This window comes from Corvus hawaiiensis, chromosome 1 (genome assembly GCF_020740725.1).
Source record: "Corvus hawaiiensis isolate bCorHaw1 chromosome 1, bCorHaw1.pri.cur, whole genome shotgun sequence".
In the NCBI taxonomy this organism is placed as follows: domain Eukaryota; kingdom Metazoa; phylum Chordata; class Aves; order Passeriformes; family Corvidae; genus Corvus; species Corvus hawaiiensis.
In genome coordinates, this window is record NC_063213.1 from 59,573,310 (window position 1) to 59,600,058 (window position 26,749).

Sequence of the window (26,749 nt, forward strand, 5' to 3'; positions counted from 1 at the left end):
TTAAACATAAGCAGTCTTGTGACCTTCAGAGCCCTTTTCCTAAGCAATGGAAATTTGAAGCAAATAAAGAACAAATTGTGTTTCCAAAAAGAAATGGGAGGTAGGGAACTGATTTAACGAGATAGGATTTGATCCAGTGAGTTAGTAGGAAAACAAAACAGTCTAGCCTCCCTTTATGGCTTACTTTGAGCCTGTAGAGCCATCTCCATTTCAATTCCCCTCATTAAGGAGTTTTCTCATTCTCAGTTTCTCTCATTAAAGACATAAAGTTTAAAAGGTGTCAAGTAACTGGAAGAAATTGTGTTTGTACAGTGAATTGAAATCTAGCAGCCTCAAGTTTTGCCCTCAATTACATCCACACGAACATATTTGTAACTTTGGTACTAATATGAAATACAGATGGTATCAAAGTAATTTATCTGCAGCTCTTGGGATTTATCAAAGAAATGAAGGTAAAGTGGCAGGTTGAAGTGACAACTCTTGGTTTACTCACGTGTGTTATCACTGATCACAGCAGAAATAAGCTTGAATTTTGTGCTACTGAATGAAGTCATCCTAGCACTGAGCTGGAAACAAAGCAGTGGTTGTTTCAAAATTTCCTCCACATAATACTATAAAATGATGTTCAAATCAATAAAAGTGAGTGAAACAGCAAAGTGTACTCCATTTTTTGCTGCATTGTAAAAAAAATGTTTCTTGAAAAGAGCTGGAAATGTTTATTTGGGAATCTTTTGCTGTTGACCAGCGGCCCCTTATAAATTATGCAAATTGCCCCATCAGCCCATCTTCTACTCTGTCAGTGAACTTTTCCTCTCCTCTGTTCCTTTTCATTCCTCTCCTCCTTCTATTCTTCTACTGTGTCATCATCAACAGTAGGACACCTGCAGTTTAAGATTATATGTGACTTTAAACCTGTCATTTTCTAAAAAAAGTCTTTGTAGTCACTTGTCATCTAGATCCAGTAAACTTATGTACATGTCTTTGAAAAAATTCCTCTTAACACAGAAGGTGAACATGCACTTTTTGCTGAAAACACCTCAGAAGCTTACAGACTCCCAGGAATACTTGTCTGCATACTCCTCTCTGGGAAAAAAAAATCTTTTTCGGCTCAAACAAAAGCTTGAAAATACTTACCTCCTAAAATATTAATCAACAAGATAACAGGCGAGGTACCATCACACAAGCTGCTTAGAGTTTCTAGCCTAGTCAAAAGAAAAACAGATGAAGGTGCTGAGAGAATTGAATTCAGTGGTATTCTGAAATAACATTAAGCTGAATTCTACAAACTTTCTTAATGATCAGCCTAGCTTGGCTTTTTCTAAATACCCTCCACCAACCCAAGTTATAACTAAGAATGTAGGATTAAGCAAGTCTTTAGTCAAAGTCAACATTGTTCTGCCTTTTGCCTCCAGAGACATATTTACTTTTGCTGTTAATGAACAGCTTTGTGTTATTTCTATTTAAATATTATGTATTGCCTACTTCTTCCAATTTTTATTTGCTCCTTGGAGCACCTGCAATTTAACACTCAGACGGGTACCTACATCTTCAGTACCTCAGAATTTTTCCAAAAAAGTCACTGTCATCATTGAGTAACACTTAATAAAAAAACCTCCATTTCCTAAAGAAAAAGTCATACCTCAAACCCCTTGCAAACAGTCATGGTTGATTTTAAAACCCTACTTACCATCCAATTCATGTCCCACATGCATAGAAAGAGTCCCGTCTGTCGCTCTGTCATTTAAGAGCAATAGGCATACGCCAGACTGACAAGCAAATTATTCTTTCCGACCCTCTAAGTTCATGGAATCCCTTTGGAAAGAGCATGATCAATAAAGGGTTTCCCTTGAGGATTAAATTTTTCTTATTTTACCCTTGCTGAATGAATTATGTCTGCAGTGTTTTCATGCTCTGGAGTTCCCATTTATTCATCCTACCAACTTAGATTGGATTATATTGTGCATGTGCGCAAATTATACTCTCACTTCCCATTTCTCAACAGCATGTGCAAATGCTTATGTTTGCAATGGCCCTTGCACATGCACTGCATGTTACATTCTGCCTCTTTTTCCTTTCTATGCTTACTATCTTTCTGAAGAAGGAGTAGTAGTAATCTGGGGCCTTCAGTCACTAAGTTTTATTATAGCAAACTGGAATTTTCTGTCTTTGAGTCGTACCAGAAGAAAAACTCATAAACAGCATAATATTGAAGAAGTGCTTGTTTGTACCTGAAATTATGTCTGGTTTTCCAGTTACATTAGAATCATGGAACCACAGAATTTTTGGATTGGAGAAGACCTCTCTAAGGTCATTGAGTCCAACCATTAACCTAACACTGCCAAGCCCACCACTAAACCATGTCCCTAAGCACCACATCTACATGTCTTTTATGTACCTGCAGGGATGGTGACTCCACAACTTCCCTGGGCAGCCCAGCTGGCCTAATGAATGCTATAATGTTTTACTGTTATCACAGTCCTCCCAAAAGGGGCTTGTATAAAAGAAGAAAAATATTGCATTTAAACTAGTGTAAACGTTACCAATTGTTCTCTGAGTAAAAGTAAAACATGGCATAGTTTTTCTATCTTCTATATCACCTGAGTAATTGAGCTCCAAGAAGAAGGTTTCAGTCTGGAAGAGATCACCCAGTCTCAGGGGTCCCTCTCCACGGGGTTCCAGTGTCGTGGCTCAGCTGCTTCCATAGCTACCAGGTGGCAGTGGCTCTCACAGCCTCTCTGCTCTGGGAAAACCCACCTGATTTTGGGACCTATGCACTCTCCAGGTATGGACCTTTGAGAGCACTTTCCCCTGGGTCACCCTGGCCTGATGTTGCAACTACTGGTCTGCTCTCTTCTTCATACACCTTTGTAAAGAGAAGAAATGCTACTGAAGCTCAAGAACTGCAAGTATTTGGTCCTTGTTTTGTGTCTACTGTCAAATAGTGGACAGAGATTACAACAATGTCCCAAATGGAAAAGGAACATTGGCTTCAGTGCTCCTTCTGGTCATGCCATGACTGGGATGGACAAAAACACAGGCGTGATTTAACCTTGAGCAAACTAACTTCTAGAAAAGCTACTGACATCAAGCTTTGTTTTAGAGCAGACCTAGCAAAATAAAGAACACTCTTTTTTTTTCTTTTTCTTTTTAATAGTAAACTATTTCTCCTTGTTTCTGAACTATGAAATATGGATATTTTAGCTTATGATGTTACTGACAGCTGTCACTGCTATTGGTATAGCTGAGAGGCTTTGGGGCGCAAGAGTGGTGGCTTGATTCCCCAGTTTCATGAACCATTTAACCTGGCAACCAATTCAGTATTTCTAGAAAGCCCACGGCCTGGTTTTCAGACTTGGAAAGTGGATTCAAGTGCCAGATACATTAAATAAGGTTGTATATCACCTAAATTGTGAACACAGTGTCATATGTATAGACTCTGCCAGCTGCTGACTTGTTTTCACTGTTCACTATGCATTTGGTCTGAACGAGGCAGTCTCATTACTTTATGTTTACAAGCCTCCGTTTTGTAGCAGGTTGAAGTCAAGGACGTAAAAATTAAACATATAGTATCTTACTTCGCTTTGGACATAGTGAAGATTGCTGTAAAGAGAAGCTCATTCTTCATGTGTAAAAATGCAGACTGAATATGATTTTACTTTGTACCTACCCAAGTTTTAATACTGCTTGTATATTTTAAAACACAAAAGATGTAGAAGTGCAGGTCTTATGTAAAATTCATCACAAATCTTCAAAACAGGTTGGATATGGCCAGTGACAAATAATGTCCCATAAAGCATTGCATGACTATTTTTAACATAGCTCTCATACATAATTTCTCCTGCACTGAGTGCCCAGCAATATGAACATATTGAAATACAAGGCATTAGAAATGACAGGCCTTCATATCTCCACTTAATCTTTGCAGGACCCCTCCTCACTTAACTTCATATGAGAAGCAAATAAAAGCAAGTGACGTGAACAACTGGAACCATCCCAGCAGCTTAGTTCCAGCCATCTATTTGTATTAATCACTACTGCATATTCTTGGTGATGGATGCTAATTCAAAAGATCCCAAGCATTTCACTTGTGTCACCGTCTTCATATTTACTTTCTCTTACTGGGCAGTAATTTCCCTTCAGTTGAGATCCTAAAGGTTGAGCCCTCCCCACACCAATATCAGCAGTCATTGTGGACTCTAACCCTCAGGTCTAGTATTCTCAAAATGCCTTTTTTCTCTTTCTTTCTTTTTTTTTTTTTTAAGCCAAAGTTTCATGTCTCCATCACTTTCATAGAAGAACAACTTTGTCTTACCTCCTACCTCTCTGAAGTTGTTTACTTCAGCACCCTCCTCATTTTTCATCCACTACCTCCACTTTTGTCCTTCACTGTAAGATAGGTGGTAAACGGCCCGTGCATCAGCATGAATTGGCTTTCATTCCCAGTTTTTCCCACTCACTTTCTGCATCACAGGATTCTCTGGGATCTGAATAAAAGCTAGGATCCATCTCCCCCAGGCCACATTAAAGGCAGGCACACAAGAATCCATTTGCAGGCATCATGCTGCAGTGCTGGCCCCAGACTGTTACAAATGGGAACAAGGAAGAGTGAAATAAAACAGATAGCAATGAAAAGAGTAAGTACTTCTCCCAGAAAAGCTTGAGGTCCACTTCCTGACTTCAGGTAATATGTCTCCACAATGCACTGGGTGACTTTGCTGCAGCCTTGGCTGTGTGTGGGGGCTAGAGAAGTTCTGTTCCCTGTGCCTTTGCTAGTCATGTTGACAGCAAGTTTACCCTTCCACAAAATGGAATAGTACCACACTGGGTGCTGTGAGCCTTAGGGAAATAAGACACTTTTGAGATCCTCGGTCAAGGATTCTGAAGATTAATTCTTTTTCAGAAAAATTTCTTTACTGAGAGGGTTAAAAAGCATTGGAATTGGCTGCCCAGGGAAGTGGCATAGCACTTAGTGCCAAGATTTGGTTGATGTGGTGGCATTCAGTCAAAGGCTGGACTCAATGATCTTGGTAGTCTTTTGCAACCTTAATGATTCTAACTTGGTGTGAGCTGAGTTTTCACTTCATACTCTGGACCTGCACTTTCTTTCAGAATCAGACATTGCCATCCTGTTTGTACATACCAGGCAGCGCCTCTTCAACTTTCCTATTTGCATTGCAAGGGCAGATTAGAAAATACAGCTTCTTGCAAGCCCAAGCACTCAGCACAAACTCCCACCCCCCCTATGCCCCCGCGCCCCCCAAATGACTCAGTTGATTCCAGCCTCCTCCCTGTGTAAACAGGGGGTACGCACAAAGACAGGCAGGATGATCACAGCCACCGACTCTCATTCGTACTAGGAGCCAAGGATGACACAAAAAGCACTGCTGCCCCTCACTGCACGGGGAAACTCCTGGGTCCGGCGAGCGGGCAGCGCGCTGGGCGGCTCCCCGCGGGGAGGCAGAGGGGCAGCGCTGCGCTCCCCAGCCATTCCCCCGCCCTCCGGAGCGTCCGACACCCCGGACTCCGCAGGCCCCACCGCCCCCAGCCTGCTCCACCACTCGCTCCCGTCCCCGGGAAGTCCCGCCCCGCTCGGGGCGGTCGCAGCTCTTTGCCCGCCAGGGGCCTGCGGGGTGCGGTGCTGCTGGTGGAGGGTCCGGCCCGCGGGGTGAGCGCCCGGGACCCGGGGAACGTCTGCGGAGCTGCTCCGCGACCTCCCGCGGCCCAGAGCCATGCCGGGCTCCCCCTTGATGCCCTTGGCTCGCCCTTGATGCCCTCGGCCCGACAAGGTGCCCGGGCCGGGAAACTTGGCCCGAGTTGAGGGGCGAGAGCGGCTTGCGCCCGCTGCGCCGCTGGCCCGGGAAGGCCGGAGGCGGGAGAGCGGGAAGCGGCCGGCGGCGCTCCGGACTGGGGCGGGCGGGGAGCGCAGGGCTGTGCCGGGGCTCGGGCCGCGGGTCAGGGCTGCGGCGGCGCCCGGCCCACCCGGTACAGCCCCGGCTGCGGAGCGGCTGCGGGACGAGGGGCAGAGGTGGCCGGGACGGCGGTCCTGGGTCAGGCAGGCCTCCTGCGGGGAGCCCCGCGGCACGTCTGAAGTGCGAGGGGACGAGCAGCTCTCTGCAAAAGCGTTTTACAGCACCAGATGATAGTTATCAGCAGAATAAGCCTCGAGCTTAGGCGGCTTCACTGTGTGAGTGCAGCTACGCTGCTATTATTAGTGCTGGTATTTAATATTTGTACAGCCATAACAAGTTAAATATTGGAACTACGTCCTCTCTAGTACTCCTCTCCCGACAGTTCCTGAGGGTGTCTCTGTGAAGGAACAAATGCCTCAATCCAAAACTGGGACCTTCAGAGCCTGCCTTCAGCTGCCTCTCCATCTGGAAGCACTAGCAGCCCTCTGCAAGATGCTTCCAGAGTTGTTCAGGCTTGTCAAGGCTCAGCAGCAAAGCTCCAGACTTGCCTGTGTGCCCTGTTGGGATTCCTACACCATGCATGTTCTCCGTGGCCTGAGGCGTGCTGCCCTTTCCAAGACACAGATGCAGCAGGCTCCCTACTCTCCTGGCACCAGCTTGGTGAGCTGCGGAGGGGAGGCTGAATTGAGCGAGGGAGGTCCAGCTCCCCCTGCCAGGTGTGCATGGTAGCAGTCACTGCTGGGCAGTGGCCTTGGGTTTTGGCAACTCCTCTGCAGCAGGTCTTGTGTTGTGGTTAGTTTGGTCGCAAGTTGAAGCACACAGGTCCGGTTGGTGATGTATGTATGATCTCTGAGATACCTGTAACCGTAATCCTTTTTTTTCAGGTGTCTGTTGTTAAGAGTGGTGTCTTCTGTATGCTAGAGGCTTGTGACAGTTCTTGAATGAAACAAATTTTTAGCTCGAGGTCACATTTGGGAAATTTTGTTTTATTTGTCTGGAATTCCCTTCTGTTTTACACTGGATACATTATTCAACATCCTCTGTCATAATACGTTCTGTAGTGTTTAAAGGTTGTTGCCTTCTTTCTGCTGCAGGCTGTGTTTCAGTGATGGGTGAAGTGATGCTTCTAATAGGTAGTTTTGTATCATTTTGTCAGGTACTTTGGGATTGTTTTATGAAAGACTACGTAAGTGTCATTTATTATTATGAATGCATCTCATGTTTGGAATTTACCAGACATAATATTTGCCATCCTGTCACCATCATCACATTCATTTTCATAGTTATAATCAAAGGTGGCAACAATGGCATTCAGATGCTTAATTATACTTCATGTAGGTGACCAGTGCTAACTTATTAAATTAATGCATGGTGCAGCAGGAACAAGTGTCACAGCTTCCCTCTGTGGTTAGGGAGCCATCAGCTTGCTTCTCACACATAAAAATCAGTATACAGTGAAGCATATGGCACCAGTGAGTTCTGTGTTTATTAAAGGACTATTCCTCCGAACATTCTGTGAATTTTTTTCCTTATTTCACTTGATGTAGATCTAAAATGTTTTTCCTGTCTTTCAGGACTTGAAATACTGAACAAATTCATTTTTTTGTTAGATGAAACCAAGACTTCTTAAGGCTCATGAAAACAGTGAGACTTCTGCTTGCATCAGACTGGCCACCTGTCTGGTATGGGGAGGATTAGAGATCCATGTAGACTGTGGAAACCTAAGGTTGAAGTCCCTGGTTTGATTCAGAGCAGTTTTGAACTTCTTAACATTTTCTGCATTTCTGGAGAACTGGATTGCCAGCTGTGTTGGAAGGGAAAGGGAGTATCCCATCCCTCTAGTTCCAAGAAGAAATTACATCTTCTCAAAACTGGTAGGGTAAAGCAGGTTTCCTGCTTTAATGTCATTTTTCTGGTCACAAATTAAAAAGCTTCCTCAGAATTTTCTAAGCAGTGGCCATGTGTTTGGTCTGATAGTAATATGTATGCTGGTAATAATCCAAGAAAAGCATTTTATCCTAACAATAGCTGGGATATGTTTCACAAGTACTTAACTACTCAGATAAAAGGGAAGTACGAAGAAAGGCCACCACCATCATCATCTCTTAGATGACAGCTTTAGGAAAATCACAGTTTTTTACTTGGATCTCAGAAACATGTAGAATCACTCTTCTCAAAGATATTCTGAAACCCTACTTTCGTGTAGCAAAAGCCACAGGGTTTTTATTGACGTAACTTTTGTGGAGGAGGGAGGACCAAAGAATGGTACCTGCTGAACTACTCCCTTTTTCTGCTCTTCTGGGATCTCACTTCTTTCCTCAAAATGTGAAAGGAGAATTGTTTTATCCCACAGTTGTCTTTTCCCTGTCCAGAGTTGCTACAGTGAGGATTAGTGATCAAGTGAAAGGAATTTACCTCTTTTTTTTTAGATGTGATTTGTGTACCTTTTGGCAGATGGGTCATTTTCAGATGGGTCTGGAAATCTTCCACTGGTTTTAATGCTTGAACTCTGGTGTTCTGTAAGCTTTATTGGTGGACTTTGTTCTTTGTTGTTCACTTTAGACTGGGTAGCAAGGGGTTTTTTTTGAAAATAGTTAATAGTTTTCAGGACAAAAATACTGAGTTTGTATCTTCTTTCAGAAATACAAAAAGGCAAAACAGTGGCAGGGTTCTCTGTCCAGTTCTGGTTAAGACTGAGGATTCAGCAATACCTGGAAAGGAAGCAGAAGGTTATGTAGGAGACCTGACAATTTTATCAGCTTGTGTGTGTTGGTCGTTCCTAGCATTCCACTGTTGTTCCCAGGTGGGGGTAAGAACTTTAAAACAACAGGAGTTGTATAAGCATGAGGTCATTGACTCTGACCGCTGACAAAGCATGCAGACTCTGTAAAGGCGTTCTCTAAGGTAAAAGATACTCCTTGAATTACACCCATCAGCTTTGAGCTTTCACTAGTCTCACATTAACTTTTCTTGTGTGGCCTTGTTTCTTTAGAGCAGAAGTGGATTTTGAGAAGGGCATACAGCTTCCATTTCCTGACACAAAGCCACAGTCCAAAGGCTTTTCTCCAGGTATTTTTTCCCATTAGGTCTTCAGATTGGTTGCAAATTTTGTGATGCAGTTGTTTGCAGTAGTGGGACACTGAATTTAGTTCTGTACATCTAAGCTCATCACTCCCTAGTAAAGAAGGTGGTTTTCTGGAAGCCTGTGCTTATTTCAGTTGCTGCAGTCTGTAATATTTAATGAGACATTAAACCCAATCCCTATGCTCTTTTCCACCATGCATGGCTTTACAGGTCTCAGTGGATCAGTGACTGGTGTGTTCTGTGGCAAAGCTGATGTTGGGGTTCATTCATCTGAATTTTTCTTGATAGTAATGTTCAGTCTTGATCAAGAAGTAGTAATGCACATCACTCATCCATTGCTTAGATTTGTATAGTGCATTTCTGCATGTAAAGATCATAGAGTGATTTGGTGTGGCTGTGTAAGACTGTACAAGTGAGTGATAATGCTCCACCCAGAATGCTTACTGCAATGTTTAAGCTCATATGAAAATATGTGTGTGACCTTAAGTAGAGAGAAAACCAGTAAAAGTCAATGAGAATAACAGCAAAGGGTAGAGTTAGATGTATGCTTGTTTCAAATTTGAAATTTAGAGGGAATAAAGGCTGGATATGCATTCCTGAAAAGGAGACTTTTTTTCCTACATCTTGTTGTCCTAGCAAGAGAGTATGTATTTGTGCCCTAGAACCCATGAGAAGCAAATGTGATTCCATTAAGTCTTAAGAACATGAATGTATGTATTAACATGCAGGACTTAGCCCATATTTGCATATAGCATAATGTGACTTCAGTTCTGATTTTTGGCCTAAAAACACTATGTGTGCATGTAAAATATAATTAATGTAATGTTTGACCCTGGAGGAGAATTTTTATCTGACCTTTTATCAGGAGTAATTTTGGAAGCTGCCCAGAATGAAAAATCCCTGAAGTTCTTCTAAAGGAGATGTTAATGAAAAAACACTTAGGGGTATGCTGGTCTCAGATCTCTCTGAGGAAGAGAAACTTCAATGTGACTTTGCTCAGAGAAGCCTAGATTTTGAGACTGTTATCTGCACAGAAATAAGGTAAAATAGAAGTCTGAGCATTCTGGTCACAACAGCTAAACTTTAACCAAATTTAAAAAAAAATGTGCAAAGTTCTATATGCAGAGTGACTTAGACTCTGCTTCTTGGGGCAAATCACGCGTGCTTGCTTTGATCCTAAAGGTTTGTGCACCCTGCAAGACCAGTACTGAGCTTGTTCTGGTGTGGCAGTTCAACTGTGAGGAAGCAATCTGCTTTAGAGATGCCTGGCTCAAAGCCTGGCTGGAGCCAGAATGTGATCCTCAAGCCTTGCAAAGCCTGAAGGTCTGTCTGCCACAAGCTGAGCCACAGAGGGAAGCCGCTGTAAGAATTTTCTCTTACCTTTCAGGTGAACATTTAAAAGCTTTGCTTCTCACTTACCCAGCTCCTTATCAGAGTGTGCCTTTCAGAGGTTCGGAGGGCAGGAGCTCAATATATTGGCCTTTCCCGTATGTGTACTAGTGTTTACATTTCTCTTAAAATTTAAGTGACTTTGCTTTTGGGTTGTAGAACATTCACAGTGCCACTCAAGCAACGTAGCTGCTGTGGAGTGTGTGTACCTGCATATTTCGATGGGACTTTGCTTTATCACAGTTGGATGATATAAGGCTTGGTTAAAGCTCTTGTAATTTTTTTTTCATAGCACATACTGTAACCTTATATAAAGTCTTAGTTTTAGTATTCCTTGTCACTTCTGTAGTGTAAAGGCTTTTTGTTTGTTCAAACCATATATAGAAAATTTAGTAAAAAGCAATATGTAGCATTTCTTTTAGCTTGGCTTCTTAAGGAAATAAGTTTCTGAATGGTTTGTGGACCAGAAGTAGGTTACTGAAGGCCACAACATTAACCCACTATTCTGAGTATTTCCAGAATAGTGTGTTTCGTGGAAAAATGTGGCCAGGTAGAGTAGATGATGCTTTTTAAATACTCCCCCCCAAGAGTTCTCTAGGCTTTGAATCTGTTGGCCAATTTCTACCCAGTTGAGAGCTTACACATCCAAAATGATGAGGACTGTATGCATGCTGCATGAAGATACAGCCATCCAAAGGTGTGAAAGTGAAGGTGCCCCACTAAGGGAAGAGCTGCAGCATATGCTCCTGTGGGGTTAGGCAGGAGTTTGTGTAGGAGAGGGGCACCTCTCTTCTTACTCCTCTCTCATAAGAGCTTTTTTCAAGGCATGAAAAATCTGCCATGTGACATTGTTCCTTAGGACACAAAGCTTTGAGTTAGCTTGAAGTTCAGAAAATCATGGTAATCTCGTAGCTCCATTTTGGGAGAGGAAAAAGACCAGTGTCACTTCTGACCGTTGTCAGTTCTGAAGACAGGGAAGAACATTTATTACTTTTAATGAAAATAATCTGTCACCTTCAGAGCAGCATATCTGCCATTTCTACAGAAGAGACAGAAGTTTGTCCAGAAACCTCAATTTTTTCAGTACTTCCACTCATTTTCAAATTCTGTTTCTTGGGCAGAATAACCCAAAAGCCACATAAGATGCATTGTTCTCTCATGTAACACAAACTGGTGATGGTGTGAGTGTGCCTGTGTAGGACTACAGTGTCACAGGCTTTGGAGAACTTTGTGGAGACTGGTGCACAGGGAATTGCTGGGCTAAGTGACAGGTGAGTCAGCATCTGTCCTGGAGCAAATGCAAGTTCTGTCCTGCTGCCCTCAGCCACCCAGCTGTGACAAGCTCTGCTCCACAGTCCCTCTAGCTGTGCTTGCCTGACAACATGCATGAGCAAAAAAGCCATGCTTGCTGAAATCTGTGTCCAAGGGAGTGCTGGGTTTCAGGTGTGTTTGCGCTGTAATTACCACTCGTGAATATACTTTTGAAGAAGGTAAAGTAGATCTGGCATCCATCTATTGGAGAAGTTAGAAAGCTTGCTTGTCTGGTGGGGAAGAGGAAGAATGGGGAGTATTGAGCAGGCAGTATTGAGTTCCTTCCACTCTGTAAACCTCTACAGGATTGGCAGAAACATGGGGAAAGAGAAAAAGAAGTTAATTTTTAAAATTCTTCCTGACATAGTCTACATGTGTTCTCTTACATCTGCCTCTCCTCTTCCTTTGTCTTGCTAACTTTCTCCCTTGTCACAAAATGTTTACATGTGGGGAATGGCGAGATAACACGGCATAGACTAACTAATAGTAATTTCCTACAGGTGTCTCATATATTTCTAATTAGTGGCTTTTCCATGCTCTGTAGGGGTTGCTCAAACTAGAATTGAATGCTCAAAACATTTCCTCCATCTGTAAGTATATAGTGAGCCTGTGCTATGTCACATTTCCCAGGACTGCATGGTTGTAAAGGAAAGACCCACTTAAAATGCTCTTGATGCAGCCAGGGCAGCCCTTTTTTCTAAATGGCAGCTGTGTTTAACTTTTTCTGGATACAGTTAATACCTATTGAGCCGTTCTTTTCGCTTTTTTTGGTAAATTTTATGTCACAGCAATCTGGATTTAATGTTGCTCTAATCTCACATTGTAATGTAACAGCAATGAAATGATTCCCACAGCAGTCCACAGAGAATCTGTGGTAATGCCATTAAAATGTGCTTACCGAATCAAAACAAATGCAAAATTAGCATGTGGAAACTGTGTTTATGTGATTATAATGTTTCAGCAATATGAGATTACTGTAGGAAGCAACTAATCCAAACCTAGGGGGACTTCCCATTACAAGGCCATTAAAATGACACAATGACTGAAGCACAAGTTTCAGATGGGAAAAGTGGAAACATAAATCTTGTCATCAGTATTCAGGCAAAACATCTATTGAACTCAGTGGAGTTTTTATCAGAGTCAGGAAAGCAGCACCATGACCTTTTCAGTAGCAAGTCTCTTTTCTCTTACCAATACCTCTAGGAAGAATATTTACTTCAGCAGGATTTGGTAGTTGGCTGATGGTGAGAGTTGTATTTTATGCACCATGCAATTGGTGGTTACAAAGATTTGTCCAGCGTTTATTACAAAAATGTTAAGGTATTGTTTCAAGGTTGTTGTGTAATAATACAAGTTTTGGTTATATCTTGAAGTAATTTTCTCATTTTTGTCTGAATTTGTAATTTTCAGGAAATATAATTTATTTCTCTCTTTATACAGCGCCCAGAGCTGAGAAGTCTTGGTCTGTGCAGGAGCTCCTTGGCAATACTACCACATAAATTAGTGATTTTCAAAACCAAAATAGCTGTTATTGCCAGATATGAACCTACCTGTTTATCTTCTGTTATAGGAATCAGCACCTTTCTCCCTAACCTCAGACTGGGTTGAGATTAAGGAAATGTAATTCAGATGTCTTATGTAGAACCATCTGAAATATATTTGTCTTGTCCTGGATTTTCTTGGCTTGCTCCTTAGTCCATGGAAGGAGGATAACATTACAGAAAGTGACTTGTCCTGTCCTATTACAAGCATCCAAAATAAGCTGGACGAATTGCCTATAGATAACGTTCTTCCATCTCCACTATGAAAATGGTCTAGATGATTGTTCTGTAGTAGACGTACGTCATTTAAATGGCTAAATGGGGTGGTATGAATGCAGTTCTTGGTGTATGAAAGAAGCAACTTTTTCAGAAGAAAGTTCTGTGTAAAACGTGGCATGCAAGTCACAAGAAAAACACACAAATGTTGATTTCTGTAGTAACATATGCATACTTAAATTAAATATGAATCCTTCTTCCATTTAAAAGCTATTTGCACCTAAATTCTGTTTTAAAAATACTTAATTAAATTCTGATTCCATCAAGTGAATCTTATTAGGAATAACGTATCATAGCATAATCAGAGTAGGCTGTTTATGTGAATGACAGTAGGGAAGATATCAGGATAGTGGTTTCAAAAATAATTCCAGTCACAGATTACTGACTGTCTTTATTTTTTATAATTCTTTTATTAAGAGTGGTGGGTTTCTAAAACTGTGTTAGTAAGCTGGAACAGGCATTAATATATTTTTCATGAAGATAAAATTAGGCCTACTTTAAATGCTCTTTGTGTCAGTTTCCATTTCTTATGATGCTTCTTATATTTATAAAAATCCTTGGCCTCAGTCAAAAGGTTCTGTAAATTCTGTATGTGAGCTATAATCTGAAATCTAGAGTTTAAAAATCAACAGGTTGTGTCTGCTACAAGAGAAACCTGGCACGGGAATTGGTAATTTTAGATGTTTCCTGCCGTTACAAATCACAAGACAGCAGCCTCAGATCTCACATGAGCAGCCATCGGGTCTTCGCAATGGGCAGGCCAGATTAATTGAGGGTAATCAACTTTTCTTCAAAGTGATAATCTGAAAGCAAGCAAAAATTCACAGTTGATTAGAGTGGCCTTTTTGAGTAACTGCGGTATTAAATAACTAAGCGGCTGAAGTGTAAGATTGTTAAGGAAACAGACTGTAATTGATTTGTGTCAAGCTTTATCAAAAGAAATTAAATACTTGTATATTTAATTGTACATAGGTTTGGTTTGCTAACTTAATAAATGGATTGGAAAATTGTCAGTAAACATGGGGAAAGAGAAGTGTGAATCCAATGCAGAGGGTAGTTATCACTCTTTGCTGTCAGGGTTTTACTGAATGCCAGAGCATAGATACTTAACATTTAAAAAAAAAAAAAAAAAAGGTAAAAAAATAAAGCAAAGGTAATGCTTAGAATTATGTCAGTTGCTTTGCTGTGCATATAAGAATGACTCAGATCACTGAACTTTCTCCGAAATAGTGGGTTGGTCTATATAGAGCACCAGCCTTCTTCAAGGATGGAATTAATGACTGCTTAATTGAATTGCAGCTAGGAGCAGTTTCTGACTAAGACAGGTATTTTGCTTTGAATTATTTGCTCAAGAATAATATTTTCTGAAATCATGCACTTCTTAATTTGTTTGGAAGAAAAATAAATTGTTCTATTAATCAGCCAGCTGATTAATAGCCAGCTGATTCAGTCTGTTCTATGAGAGTAATTATTCTTCTACCTTCTCAGACAAGTTAACGTGCTAGTTCAGGAAAGAAATTCCTAAAAGAACAGTTCTTCCTAAGTCTACTTGTATACAAGGCAAGTAAACATAGTCAGTCAGTCATTTCTCTTTTTTACAGATGGCCAACTCTTCTTATTACAATGAGCCCCAGCACTATGGACTTCACCAGGGAGGCAATAGCTGCCTTTTCTGGGGTCTGGGTCACTTTTGTGCATTGATGCTCTGACAGTGACTGCTTCTCATGAGATCAAAGTATCCCCAAAGAGATCTTGATGTTCCTGTGCCCTTTGATATGTAGAGTTCAGTGCCCTTCAGATTTCAGTTTTTCTGTCATCCTGGTAGATTAACCTTAGCAGTTAAAAGGAAGATGTCCTCTGAGGGCTTTACCAGTAACAAACCCATGTTTATGACATTATTCACTAAAAGGGAGGCAAAAATGGGAAAGACCTTTTTCTCTTTAATCAATAATGCATGCTCTAGTTAGTCCTTTCCTCTGGACATGATTAAACATGTATTTTGTTTCATAACTGATGATTTTGGTTGTGTAGGGATTTTAACTATATATCCTCAAGCCTTTGTGACTAGCATCAGGGAGATCTAACATGAACTGGTTAGTCAGGACTACCCCCACTACCAAAGGGAAAAAAATTAAAATCCCAATGGGGAGAGCTGCAGTTAATTTCTAACCTGCAGTGAGTCAGGCCAAACTGGCACAGGGCCTTCAACATGAACCAGTTGCAGACTGTAACCTCAGTGTTTGTCTTTGTCACTGCTCATTTGAAGTTTTGAGAAGTAACATTGTTTCATTTGTGTTAAAGATGAATTAAAAAGTGTCTGAGATGCTGAGCTGTATATAAATTGTTAGATTAAGGTCTGTTCTTCGCTGGTAAAATACTTGGCCAGTGAAGCACTTCGGCTTCTCCACCGCTGTTTGTGGGCTGTGCTGTATCTTTGGCAACTGTTGTCAGCCTTAGAGGAGTGGTCCTGGGCTGTTCCAGACCTCCAGAGCGCAGCTGTCAGGAGAACCTGAGTCCTGCTGTAGCCAGAGGAGCAGATTATCACCCCTACTCCTGCCTTCCACTTAGAGGGGGGCAGACAAGGTGCCCAAACACAGACAGCTTCCTCGGCATGCGAGGGGGACATTGGGTCTTGGAGGCCACAGATAAACTGAACATACCAGTAAGGAATATTCAGGCTTGGTGCCAAGTGTGTTCATCTGGTGGCTGAAGCTGACAAAATTTGACAGCTGCTGAAGAGCAAAGAATCCTAAATGAACATACAGTGGTTGTTATTAAATAGGAAACATTTATCTTAATGTGATACTGACTGCAGCACAATAAATGATTGCAATTTCCAGGTACTGAAATATGATGTGTTTATGTTACTGGAGTACTGATACAAGTACAGTTGGTTAAAATAAATGCCTTGTTTTTCATATTGACCACCCTGCTGCAAACAGCGTTTGGGAACATCCCAGTGAACACACACAGTGTGTAGGTACATGTGCAAGAGATTTCAGAAACTGCCTGAGAAAGCACTGCTCTTTCTGAAATGTTTTTGTTTCCTTTCTTCTTCCTTCCCAGACTCCTTTAGGATCTGTTTTTTTCCCCCCTTTGTTAAAGAAAAATGCCTTCCTTGAGTGGAAAAGTGCAGACTGTCTTGGGCCCTGTGGAGCCAGACTGTCTTGGCTACACATTAACTCACGAACACTTGACAATGAACTACAGCAGCTGCTTTTGTCCACCTTCTCCAGGCCAAGAGCCTTTGTCTAATGGGCCCATTGAGATGAAGAACTTGTTTTGGATTAAGCAAAATCCCTACAGCCATAAAGAAAACCTTCTTTTGTATCAGGAAACAGATGCTGTGAGGGAGGAGCTGCTGCATTTTAAAGCAGCAGGTGGTGGGACGATTGTGGAAAACACAACTACAGGAATTGGCCGGGATGTGAATACTTTGAAGAAACTTGCGGAAGAAACTGGAGTTCATATTATTGCTGGTGCTGGGTTTTATGTGGATTCCACTCATTCTTCTCAAACACAGGCCATGACAGTGGAGCAGGTAAGTCTTAACCATTGCTTCAGTGTCTCTGTCCTGTGAATTATCTCTGGGTAAGCCAAAGTTGGAGAGAGGTTCCAGTAAAATAGATGAAATAAAGAGGTTCTCAGTGTAGAAAACAGGATCAGCATTACTGCTCGTGTGTAATAGCTGGAGGAGCACTGCTTGCATGCGCTTGGGTTATCTGTCAGAATTTCCAGTTCTTAAGCTCTGTTTTCTCTGAGGGGTTTGTTATAATGCAACAGTAAGAGGAAAATACAGTATTTCATATGTGGACATGTGGTACACCACCAATTATCTTGAGTTTTTTACTATTTTTTAAGGAAGGATTTTATCCTGGCTACCTCTTTTGTCACTTTTTCTGGCTAATTGCTTCCCAGTGAGTTTACCCAGCATTCTTGTAAAAATCATAAATAATTGCAATATTTATAGGACAGTTGTAAATTATTGCTCTGCTCAGGCTGTGTGTTATAGCTCTCTATCATTTGTCCAGGCTTTTCAGGGCATAGTCTACATCAGGCTGTTTGTACGGTGACTAAGACAATGTGTTAATAATAACTGAGGTCTCCAGATACTCCTATAATAATAAATATTCATCTTTTATTAAGAAAATGTGGTGATAAGGAGAAGAGGGAATGGAACTCTCCAAGGTAGGAGGCTGTGAATGTGTATGAATAGAGCTGAGAAATTTTTTTTTTAGTCTGTTGCCGTTTACAAATGAGTCAAATTAATTTTAAAAATCAGTGGTCAAAACTTGAGCAGTGCTGCCAACAAAACTGGACCCAAGCAGGCCCAAACTACACTACAGTACTGCTTTTCCTAAGTGTTCTTCCATTGCTTGAAATACAAATAGGTACAAATAGAATAGATACAAATAGATTTCCAAGGCAAAAGTTTCCCTTCTGTGTTTGGTGGGCTGATGGGAGACCCACAGATTTCCTGTACTCAGCACTTAGAAGGTAGGCTATCATCAGTGCCGTTTTGTGCTCTCAATTCTGAATGTATGCTTAAGATATATGGCCTATTCCAGGAAAGAAAAACGAAAGCTTTCATGGCAAACTAGTTTTATTAAGAGATTCTGATATTTTTGTTAATGGATGTTCTAAAGCAGGCTAATTTTGATCCTGTGAATTTGTCAAATGAGCTTTGTTTTTGTAGTTCTGAAGTCAGCAGAGCTCCTGTTGTTTTACGTTGGCATTGCCATAGGCAGGTTTTGCCTTAAACTTATCTCTTCAGGATGCTCGCCAGTTTCTCCCTTTCCTATCTGAATGACAAAGTTTCCTTATTCTCTGCTCCCTTGTTTTGCAAAAAATTACATTGAGTTGTGTCTGGAGCCAATTCAGGAGTGCAAGGCAAAGGTTTTGGAATAAACTAACCTTTTTTTTTTTTTTTAAAGAAAATTTAATCTCTGCCTAAATCGGAGTTCAAATTACGTGTAGACCAGCTTTCTTGGCAAACCTGGACAAATGTGTGAGTGGATACTGTTAAACTGATTTGCTTCTGTGTTTATTTTGGTCTTGGTGAATGGCTGGCATAACATTAGTTGACAGAAACCAGATTTTAACTGCAGTGTTTTCACACACGCAGCTGTTAATTAAATAAATTCTGAAAGACCTTGGGAGTATAACTAGCCCAGTGTCCATAGGCCAAATCTGATGCTATTTAACACAAATAGTATTAATAACCAAAAATCTCATTTTACTGTTCTCTAGCTGGCAGGGATTATTGTTGATGAGGTACTCAAAGGAGCAGATGGGACTAATATCAAGTGTGGTGTGGTGGGAGAAATAGGTTGCTCCTGGCCTTTGACTCCGAGTGAACACAGAGTGCTTCAGGCAACAGCACAGGCTCAGTCCCAGCTTGGGTGCCCTGTTATCATCCATCCTGGCAGGAACAGCGACTCACCTTTCCAGATTATCCGCATTCTGCAGGAAGCTGGGGCTGATGCTTCAAAGACAGTCATGTCTCACCTCGACAGGTAAGGAGACTATTCTGCTGTGCTTCCACACAACTCACTGGGATTTTGCAAAACTATGCTGGAAAAAGTTGGCATAGATTATTATCCTCAAGTTTACTGACTTAAAGATAAGTGCTTATGTAGAGCCTGATCATCCTTCAGCAATTCAGTCAGGATCAGCTTTTAGATTCACATTGATAAAGATTTTGGTATTTTAAATGCTGGCTTTGAAAGCTTAGGTGAGGGGTTAGGAACAACTGTAGACACATTTAAAAAATGGGAATTCCATGAATTTGGATCCCTGCACAAATCCCTGTATTTACAAAGCACTGGACATTGAGCAGCTCTCACTAAATTGGTTGGGAAGTTGCTGGGCTTCCAGAGCTTTTGAACACTGAGTCACTCTTAATGGCCTTACCAAAATCTCACAGAAGCTAATGGAGATTTCCTTGATTTGGCTGGAGTCTGGATCAAAGCAAAAGGCAGATTTTTAATGTTCTACTACCAGACAGAGGAAATATTGCTTAAAAAGAAAATAGTTGGGTTTTGGATAGTTCATACATAGACCAGATAGTTAACTTTTAGTTTCCTCAAGAACAAAAGCCAGGAGCTCCACATGAGGCATGGAGAGAAATTGGGATGCTTTTCTGTCCCCAGCTTAGAAATACAGCCTCTATTACCAAATCAGTTTTGTATGACCTTGTGTTGCTCATGGTGAGCTGGAATATGTCCAGGCATTGATTAGTTTGGCCAGTTGCTGAATAATGGAGACTATTTGTGGTCATATGATTCTCAGAAATTGGATTGTTTGCCCTCAGTGTGAATGCAGTGCAGGCAACAGCACTGTGCTCCAAATTTCTCATGGCTACAGGCTCTAAGAGCTTGCAAATCGAGCTACAGGTGTTTGATATTCACACAGAGCTCCTTGTTTTACTTGAGGATTTTAGGAGCATAAAATTCGTGCCATGAAATTATATTTGAGTATTATAAATTAATTCCTTTTCATATTTACCTGTATTCCACTGTATCTATAGCTGTATTTTTCACCCCTTTTTGAAGAAAAAGTGGTTACCTAAATCTTTTTATGAAAGAGGACTGAGCAAGCTGCAGGTATCAGTAGTTATGTAGCCATTTTGGTACAACATAAACATACAATTATGGTTTTTTGCCTCTTGTACATTGTTGTAAATTGTTGAATTAAGTAATTAATTGATAGAAACTAAGCAATATAAGTAGGAAAACAGGGATGCGGTTTCAGTAACAGCCGCTGATGCACAATATGACATTTCCTTATATCTCTTTCTATCATTACTTTCACACATTCAGGTTGGCACTTGCTATAACATAAACTACTGTGAAGTTTGGCTTTGCAATGTGCATTTAACATTTTAAGTCTCCTCCAGTAAGAAAAATCCACGTGGGAGCATCCCAGTCCCTTAAATGTGAGATAAATTTGTATATAGCTCCATATTTCATGTCTGTATTTGACATAGAATGGTAGTTTTACAGTGGATTTACAATGAAATGATAAAACTAAAATGCTGGCTACCATGTCTTGCAATTTAGCACCTTAGAACAAAAGGTAGCACGTATCCATAGTGGAACTATGGTGTACTAAAAGGCAGGGAGCAAAAGCTCTTGAGCCTTGGCTTTAGCCATTTGTTCAGCGTTAAGTTTGTAAAGGACATCAACATCTTGGTTCACTTGATTAACTTTTGTCAGAAGACTCAGAGCAACTGTTATGAATTTGGGGTGTCTGTCCCTGTGGTATTTATGGCTGAGGTCCACATTACAGGATGCTTCACCATTCACCCCCCTCCTTTTCCATGAGCTCATGGCTGTTCAGGGACAGTGTTGCACAAACACTCAATTCCAGCTCAGAGATCAGCAATTTGTACTGGGAACTGCTGCTGTTGCTACATCTTTGTGGATCACAGTGGACCTCATGGCTGACAAAACTAAGTTCTCCAGCTCTTTGTTGGGATAGAACACCCAAAAGCATGACACTAACAGTAGTTTTAAAAAGAAATTGTTCTGGCTGTGATTTTGAACTAGATTGTTGGGTGTTTTTGCCACCTGCACAGCATTGAATACTCTTGGTGATTGTCTCCCTGTGAACGGAGCCGGGCTGGATCTAAAATAATCTGTTCTTTTGCTCTGCACTTCGAAAACTCACTTGGTGATATGTTCTGTCTCTGTAAACTGTAACATTTATTTTAAAATAACATTTTTTATTAATTACAGTTGGCAAGTCTTAGACTCCTGCTGATGGCAGGCTTGTTTGAACATGGGTTTTCTCTCTCTATACCCATCTGTTCCTCCTACTTGATCTGTTGTTAAGTCATAATATTGAAATTGTGACATCAGTCATTTCCATAGCAACAGACTGTGATGTAATTGTATAAGGTAAAACTGCTTTGTGACATCAACATCTGCAATAATAAACCCCAGCAAACTACTGCCCTTTTGGTTAACTGTGCTGCTCTTGTGGAAACTTGGTTTCTTCTTAAAAAAAAAAAATTGTAGCAGCTGTAAAGATAAAATCAGATCATTTGAGTGTTTTTGTTTTCCTTTGGACAGCTTATAAACTTGGTAAAAATGGTTCAAAGAAAACCCAAAATATTCCAGAAAGCTGTTATTTCTGTTGCCATTATTTTCCAAATGAGTGAGAGGTGTTAGAAGCTTTGTTCCTTCACTTCTCAAATCTGCTGCAAAGCCCATGTCCCAGATACTCACAGTGCCATTACATATTTTGGTGAGGACGTTTTCTTAAGGTGTTCTGGCCAGATCCCAGTGCAAACAATGATATATTGCTGTTCTAATGGCAATCCAGAAACATCACTGTACAAAATAGAAACTAAAGACAAAATTGTATATTACCGGTGTGTGATGGATGAAACAAGCCCTGGATGAAGCTGTCTCCTGTAACTCTTTTGGGAAAGTAAATCTGTCTTGTGTAAGTAATCCATTGTCTTTTTTTTTTTTTTTTTTTTGATGTCACTATGAATTAACCTCCTCCTTAAATGTCCTTCCTTGTTAGGTTGTCTGTTGAGAGGGTTAATGATATCAAAAGTAAGTAACTTTCCTGTTTCTGTTTAAAGGTTATCATAGAGGTTTTCATTATTTCCTGGGGAAAGAGTTGGTTTTGTTCTGGTTTTTTAATGCATGAAATCCCAAATGAATGTAAGAAAGACAATGCTGTGTATCATCTTAAGTTGCATGTGTCAAACAGGAGTCCTGTTTTTCAAATGGGTGAATTAAATCTTAGATTATTGGGTTTTTTCCTTGCAAATAGGAGGTCACAAGACACCTGTTCTCGTACCATAAGAAGTTTTATTCCTGTTACAGTGCTGACTCTGTGTTATTTATGTTCTGCAGGACCATATTTGATACAAAGGAACTTCTCGAATTTGCTAAACTTGGATGCTACTTAGAGTATGACCTATTTGGTACAGAATTCCTTCATTACCAGTTCCATCCGGATATTGACATGCCGAGCGACAATGAAAGAATTGCAAGGTATCTGCTCCCATGCAGTTTTAGCTATAGCATGACCACTGACAAAAAAATACTATTGGTACTTGTTTTAAGGCAGTCACAGAGCGATTCTGCTTGCTGTTCAAAATTGTCTTCTATCATACTAAAATAATGCCATTTTCCCCTGCTGCTGTCACACCTTTAGAGCAGCATGTATCATTTCTTCTGAGAGAAAGATGCAGAATCCCAGTGTTGTAGGAAGTTACTTGAGAAGAAGATCAAGAGCTTTTTAAACTTCATTCTCTGTTCTAATTCCATGTTAATCTGGTTGAATTTTATCATTTACTGAATTTATACAGTCTGTAAAAAGGAAAAGGCTGGAAATACTGTGTATGTGGTAGGATTAAGTACTTCTGTTTGAAACACAGTACTGGAAACCTAGTGCTGCTACTAAACATCATCTGAGCCTGTTACATCTCCTCACTAGTGTACTATCCCAGCAAAACTCACTGGTGTTTTGGATGGATTTGATTCTGTGCTTTCGTCTTGAAAAACTGCCTATTTTCTTCCAAGCACTTTATCACCTTTCCTCCCCCTGTCCTTTTGTCCTTTCTCTCTTTTGAAGGATGGGATTCCTGTCTCCTCAGATCTCCCATGCTCCTCACACTCACTCACAATGTGAAAATATTGGCCCCACTGGCAGGATACCTCTTCCCTGCTTCTCATCAGCACCTGCAGTCTCAGCTCAGCTGCACTGCAAATCTGTTGTGCTAACACAAAGTTTTGCCAAGGAGATACATTCTGTGTAAAAACTGTCTGAGAGAAGGTAGGATCAGCTGGGAATGGACACCTCACTCCTTCCACTCCATCTGGAGGTGTGATGCTGCCGTGCTGTTTGTCCACAGTGTTTGTGAGCAGTGAAGTGGCAGGTGTCTGAGAGGGGGGTGCCATCCTGCCTGTATCTTTTTTTCTTCCAGAGTCACAAACAGTTCTTTCATTCTCCTTGATGAGAAGGATTTTATGATTGCTGATCACTAATGAAGTAACTTCTAGCTTTCCCTTACATTTCAGACATAGCTTCCCTCCCCCTCATTGTCAGATTAATCTTGAAACTGATCTATTTTCAAACTGTTCTCTCCTACGAAGGTGCTGTGGTTATTCCACTCACTGCCAAGCATTTGCTGCTGCTCTTCACACTAGAGATTGTTTCTCTTAACAGTGCTCTCAGTCTTGCAGTCAGTATTTTAAACTGATGCAAGAAATCCACAGTTTTCGCATTTAGAATGAGTAAAGTTGCTTTCTCTGCTGTGCCTCCTGCCCTCTCCTGTGCCATGGAAGGTCAGCATCTACAGAAGCACTGGGGAGTATATAGAGAGGACTGGACTAGGCCTTAGTTAACGAGTGCATGTTCAACCGTGGCAGAGTGTTCATTCTATCCATGATACTTGCTCAACCACCATTGTCTCTCCTGAAATACTCTAGTGTCTGAGTATTTCTTGCAGCAGGCTGTTCATAAGAAGAAAAGGTGAAAAGTTTGTCTTCTCATTGCACAGTGTGAGTATGTGCATTTGAGTTATAAGTGCCATTAAATGGATATTGATGCACCCACAGTGGACGTAGGATGGCTGGGGCAATCTCCTTAGGGTTTTGTTTCATGAAACAGTACCACAGAGGTAGAAATCAAATTGACCTCTAAATGAAAATACTGAATGGAAAATATTTGTTCACATCTTTTCTGTTCAAAACATAAACTTCTGTAGTCATAACATACCTACTTGACACAGTTTAGCTGTCTGTGTGTACTTCAGCAGTTTGGCTGCAGTCTACTGCCAATGCAAGCAAAACAGTGACTTTTGTTCTGGGGCAGTTTGGAATCAGAAGCAGGTACTAACTAAATTTACAGGAATGAGCAAAAAGGAGCAATGGATACAGAATGGAAGGGATTGTATGCCTCCCCAACCCATGACATTACGTCAGTATTAAAGGAGGTGATTCTAAGAATATGTTTGGTTGGCAAGGAACTTAGTTCCTCCAGTGCCATTGCTCATACTCTCTGATTGGCTTGTGGTCTCTCTGTATTTCAGAAATACTTTTGAAGATATCTGGAGGAGATCCTTGTGATGTTGTAACACTATGGTTTATGTAGTGTTGTGCACTGTATGGCACAGTGTATGGTGGGCTTTGAGAGACTGCAACATTTTACTAAATTCTGTCCTATTTGCCTTCTTTCTGCTGCCTGTGCTGATTAGATCCTGCTACATGTATCCCCTTGTAACTAGTTGTAATAAAAACTGTCAGTAAGGGCTTTCAGATACAGTGCGGTTACTTGCAAGGCTAGTTTTTGTTTTCTTGCTGATCAAAGCATTGTCGGGAAGGTAAGAATTGGAATTTCACAGTGCTGGCAAGTGATGGAATTGGAGGCCTTCATGAGGAATGAGCACTTTCCAGGGCTGGTCTGTCAAACCCTGCCACTTCAATGCTGCAATCCCCTGCTAAACTAAACTGAAGCTTACTGGGAAGCTTAACAGTCATGCAAGACAGGAGTGTAGACATCCACATATTATAAATGCTAAAAAATTAGCTGATCAAAGGATTAAGGCTACCTGAGTGAAACATGGAACCGAAGGACTTGTAGCAGTCCTGCTACAAGGGTGTGACCAGAAGGATTACTTCTTTTTCCAATCTGACTTGTCATTTTGCCAAGGCTTTTTAGCTGCGCTGCCATATTAGTTCTTATTTCCTGGCGTGTACTAGTGCTGTGCCGCTCCAGTCTTACTTATCTTCTTTAATGAACATCTTTGAAATGTGTTTGGATGATAACCATCTATATAGAGTATGATACTGGCAACTGCAAGTTTTTATTAATCTGCTTTGCAAATGTGATTTAACTGAAGATATGGAAGTATATATGTAATTGAGCCAGGCTCCTTAAAGACCTGTCATACACAGAGTCTGGTCATTAGCAAATGTAGTGGGACCAGCTTTGTGACAGTAGTAAGAAGTAACCTGCTGAGAAGGAATTTATGTAGGAAATTATTATTTACTCATGTATATAAAACCTGTGTTCCGTGTGTGGTGATGCTGAAGTTCTTGAATTCCTCTGTGGACTTAATGGGTCTGGAAATGCAAAGTCATGTGCCAAAAGGAAAGAATTTTTCTTCTCCGTTTTGATGTGTGTGGTGGTGTGTTTTCAGAGGTGGAGGATTTTTCATGCGATAAAAAATGCATTTTAATTTCAGGTAAATGTAAGGAGTATGTCCTCTGAGCACCTAAGTATTTTCTGTTATAATACAGTCCAGCAGTACAGTAACATAAGAAATGTAAATCCTAGTGTGTTCTGTGCTGTTGCAGTGAGAACTTTCACTGACAGGGATGCTTTTAACTTTTGCAGGATTCGTATGCTGATTGATGAAGGCTATGAAGACAGAATTCTGATGGCTCATGATATGCACACCAAGAACAGGTTGATGAAATATGGAGGTCATGGATATTCACATATCTTTAAAAATATAGTTCCTAAAATGCTAATTAGAGGCATATCCCAAGATAAAATTGATAAAATACTCCTAGCAAATCCAAAGCGGTGGTTGACTTTTAAGTAGGAATAATGAATAAGTATGCCTGTTTTATAGGGAAGCTTGATAAAATTCAGATTTCAGGAGAGCAGGCATTTTGAATTTTTTTTTTCAGAGAAACTGAAAATTATTAAGTAGATACAAACAAACTGATTATAACTTTTCTTTTTAATTAGAACATCAAAATTGTGTACTGTCTCTACACTTTGTCCCTTCTGAAAGTTTGTTCGTGAATGATTTACTGATTCTGAGCCTACCTACAAGATCTTTTCAACTGAAATTTTAAAATAATTGTTTCAAAAGCATAGTCTAATACTGTTACTGAATGTTACCCCCAAACTACTTTTGAAGATGCATAACCTGGACTTGGAAGGAAATTATAGTTTTCAGTTAAATTTCCTGTCTCGAGGGGCTGATTTTAATCCTTGTAATACTGACAATCTTCTCATTGTCCTTATGTTCTTTAAGTGATACTTGATGAAATGTCTGGAACTTTTAAATAGCTTCCATAGACAAGAGAAGGCAAGAGGAATCTCAAATAAATCTAAAAAGATAATGTTTCTTTCTAGTTTAACAATTTACTTAATTGTAACTGAAAATGTAAAAAATACATGGAAAAATATATTTTTGAATAAAGTATTTTGATCACCTCTTAAACTATGTGCGATATTATTACAGATGTCTTTTTCTAA

The 26,749-nt window shown here is 40.6% G+C and overlaps 1 protein-coding gene across 12 annotated transcripts; it reads left to right on the plus strand.

Moving 5' to 3' along the window:
• The first annotated feature begins 5,549 nt into the window (after positions 1-5,549).
• Positions 5,550-26,714, plus strand: PTER (phosphotriesterase related). 12 transcript variants are annotated; one of them, XM_048306867.1, is made up of 7 exons: positions 5,550-5,665; positions 8,902-8,978; positions 10,176-10,355; positions 16,845-17,051; positions 18,761-19,026; positions 22,384-22,524; positions 25,874-26,714. In XM_048306867.1, the coding sequence occupies exons 4-7, from the start codon at positions 17,037-17,039 to the stop codon at positions 26,082-26,084; spliced, it is 633 nt and encodes a 210-aa protein (XP_048162824.1). In that variant the 5' UTR covers positions 5,550-5,665; positions 8,902-8,978; positions 10,176-10,355; positions 16,845-17,036; the 3' UTR covers positions 26,085-26,714. The 12 variants fall into 12 exon arrangements, 11 of the variants coding, with proteins under 11 accessions (XP_048162824.1, XP_048162825.1, XP_048162804.1 ...); XM_048306839.1 differs by lacking the exon at positions 5,550-5,665 and adding an exon at positions 5,676-5,786; XR_007204232.1 differs by lacking the exons at positions 5,550-5,665; positions 25,874-26,714 and adding exons at positions 6,192-7,783; positions 21,839-21,961 and having other exon boundaries at positions 22,384-22,469.
• The last annotated feature ends 35 nt before the right edge of the window (positions 26,715-26,749 follow it).

What these genes read in the sequence shown, in the direction of transcription:
- PTER (XM_048306834.1), top strand. Translation starts at nt 7,594, where the DNA reads ATGGGGAGGATTAGAGATCCATGTAGACTGTGGAAACCTAAGGTTGAA. An exon ending in AGGCCATGACAGTGGAGCAG is followed by an intron (nt 17,052 to 18,760) that starts GTAAGTCTTAAC and finishes ACTGTTCTCTAG; the next exon opens with CTGGCAGGGATTATTGTTGA. An exon ending in GTCATGTCTCACCTCGACAG is followed by an intron (nt 19,027 to 22,383) that starts GTAAGGAGACTA and finishes TATGTTCTGCAG; the next exon opens with GACCATATTTGATACAAAGG.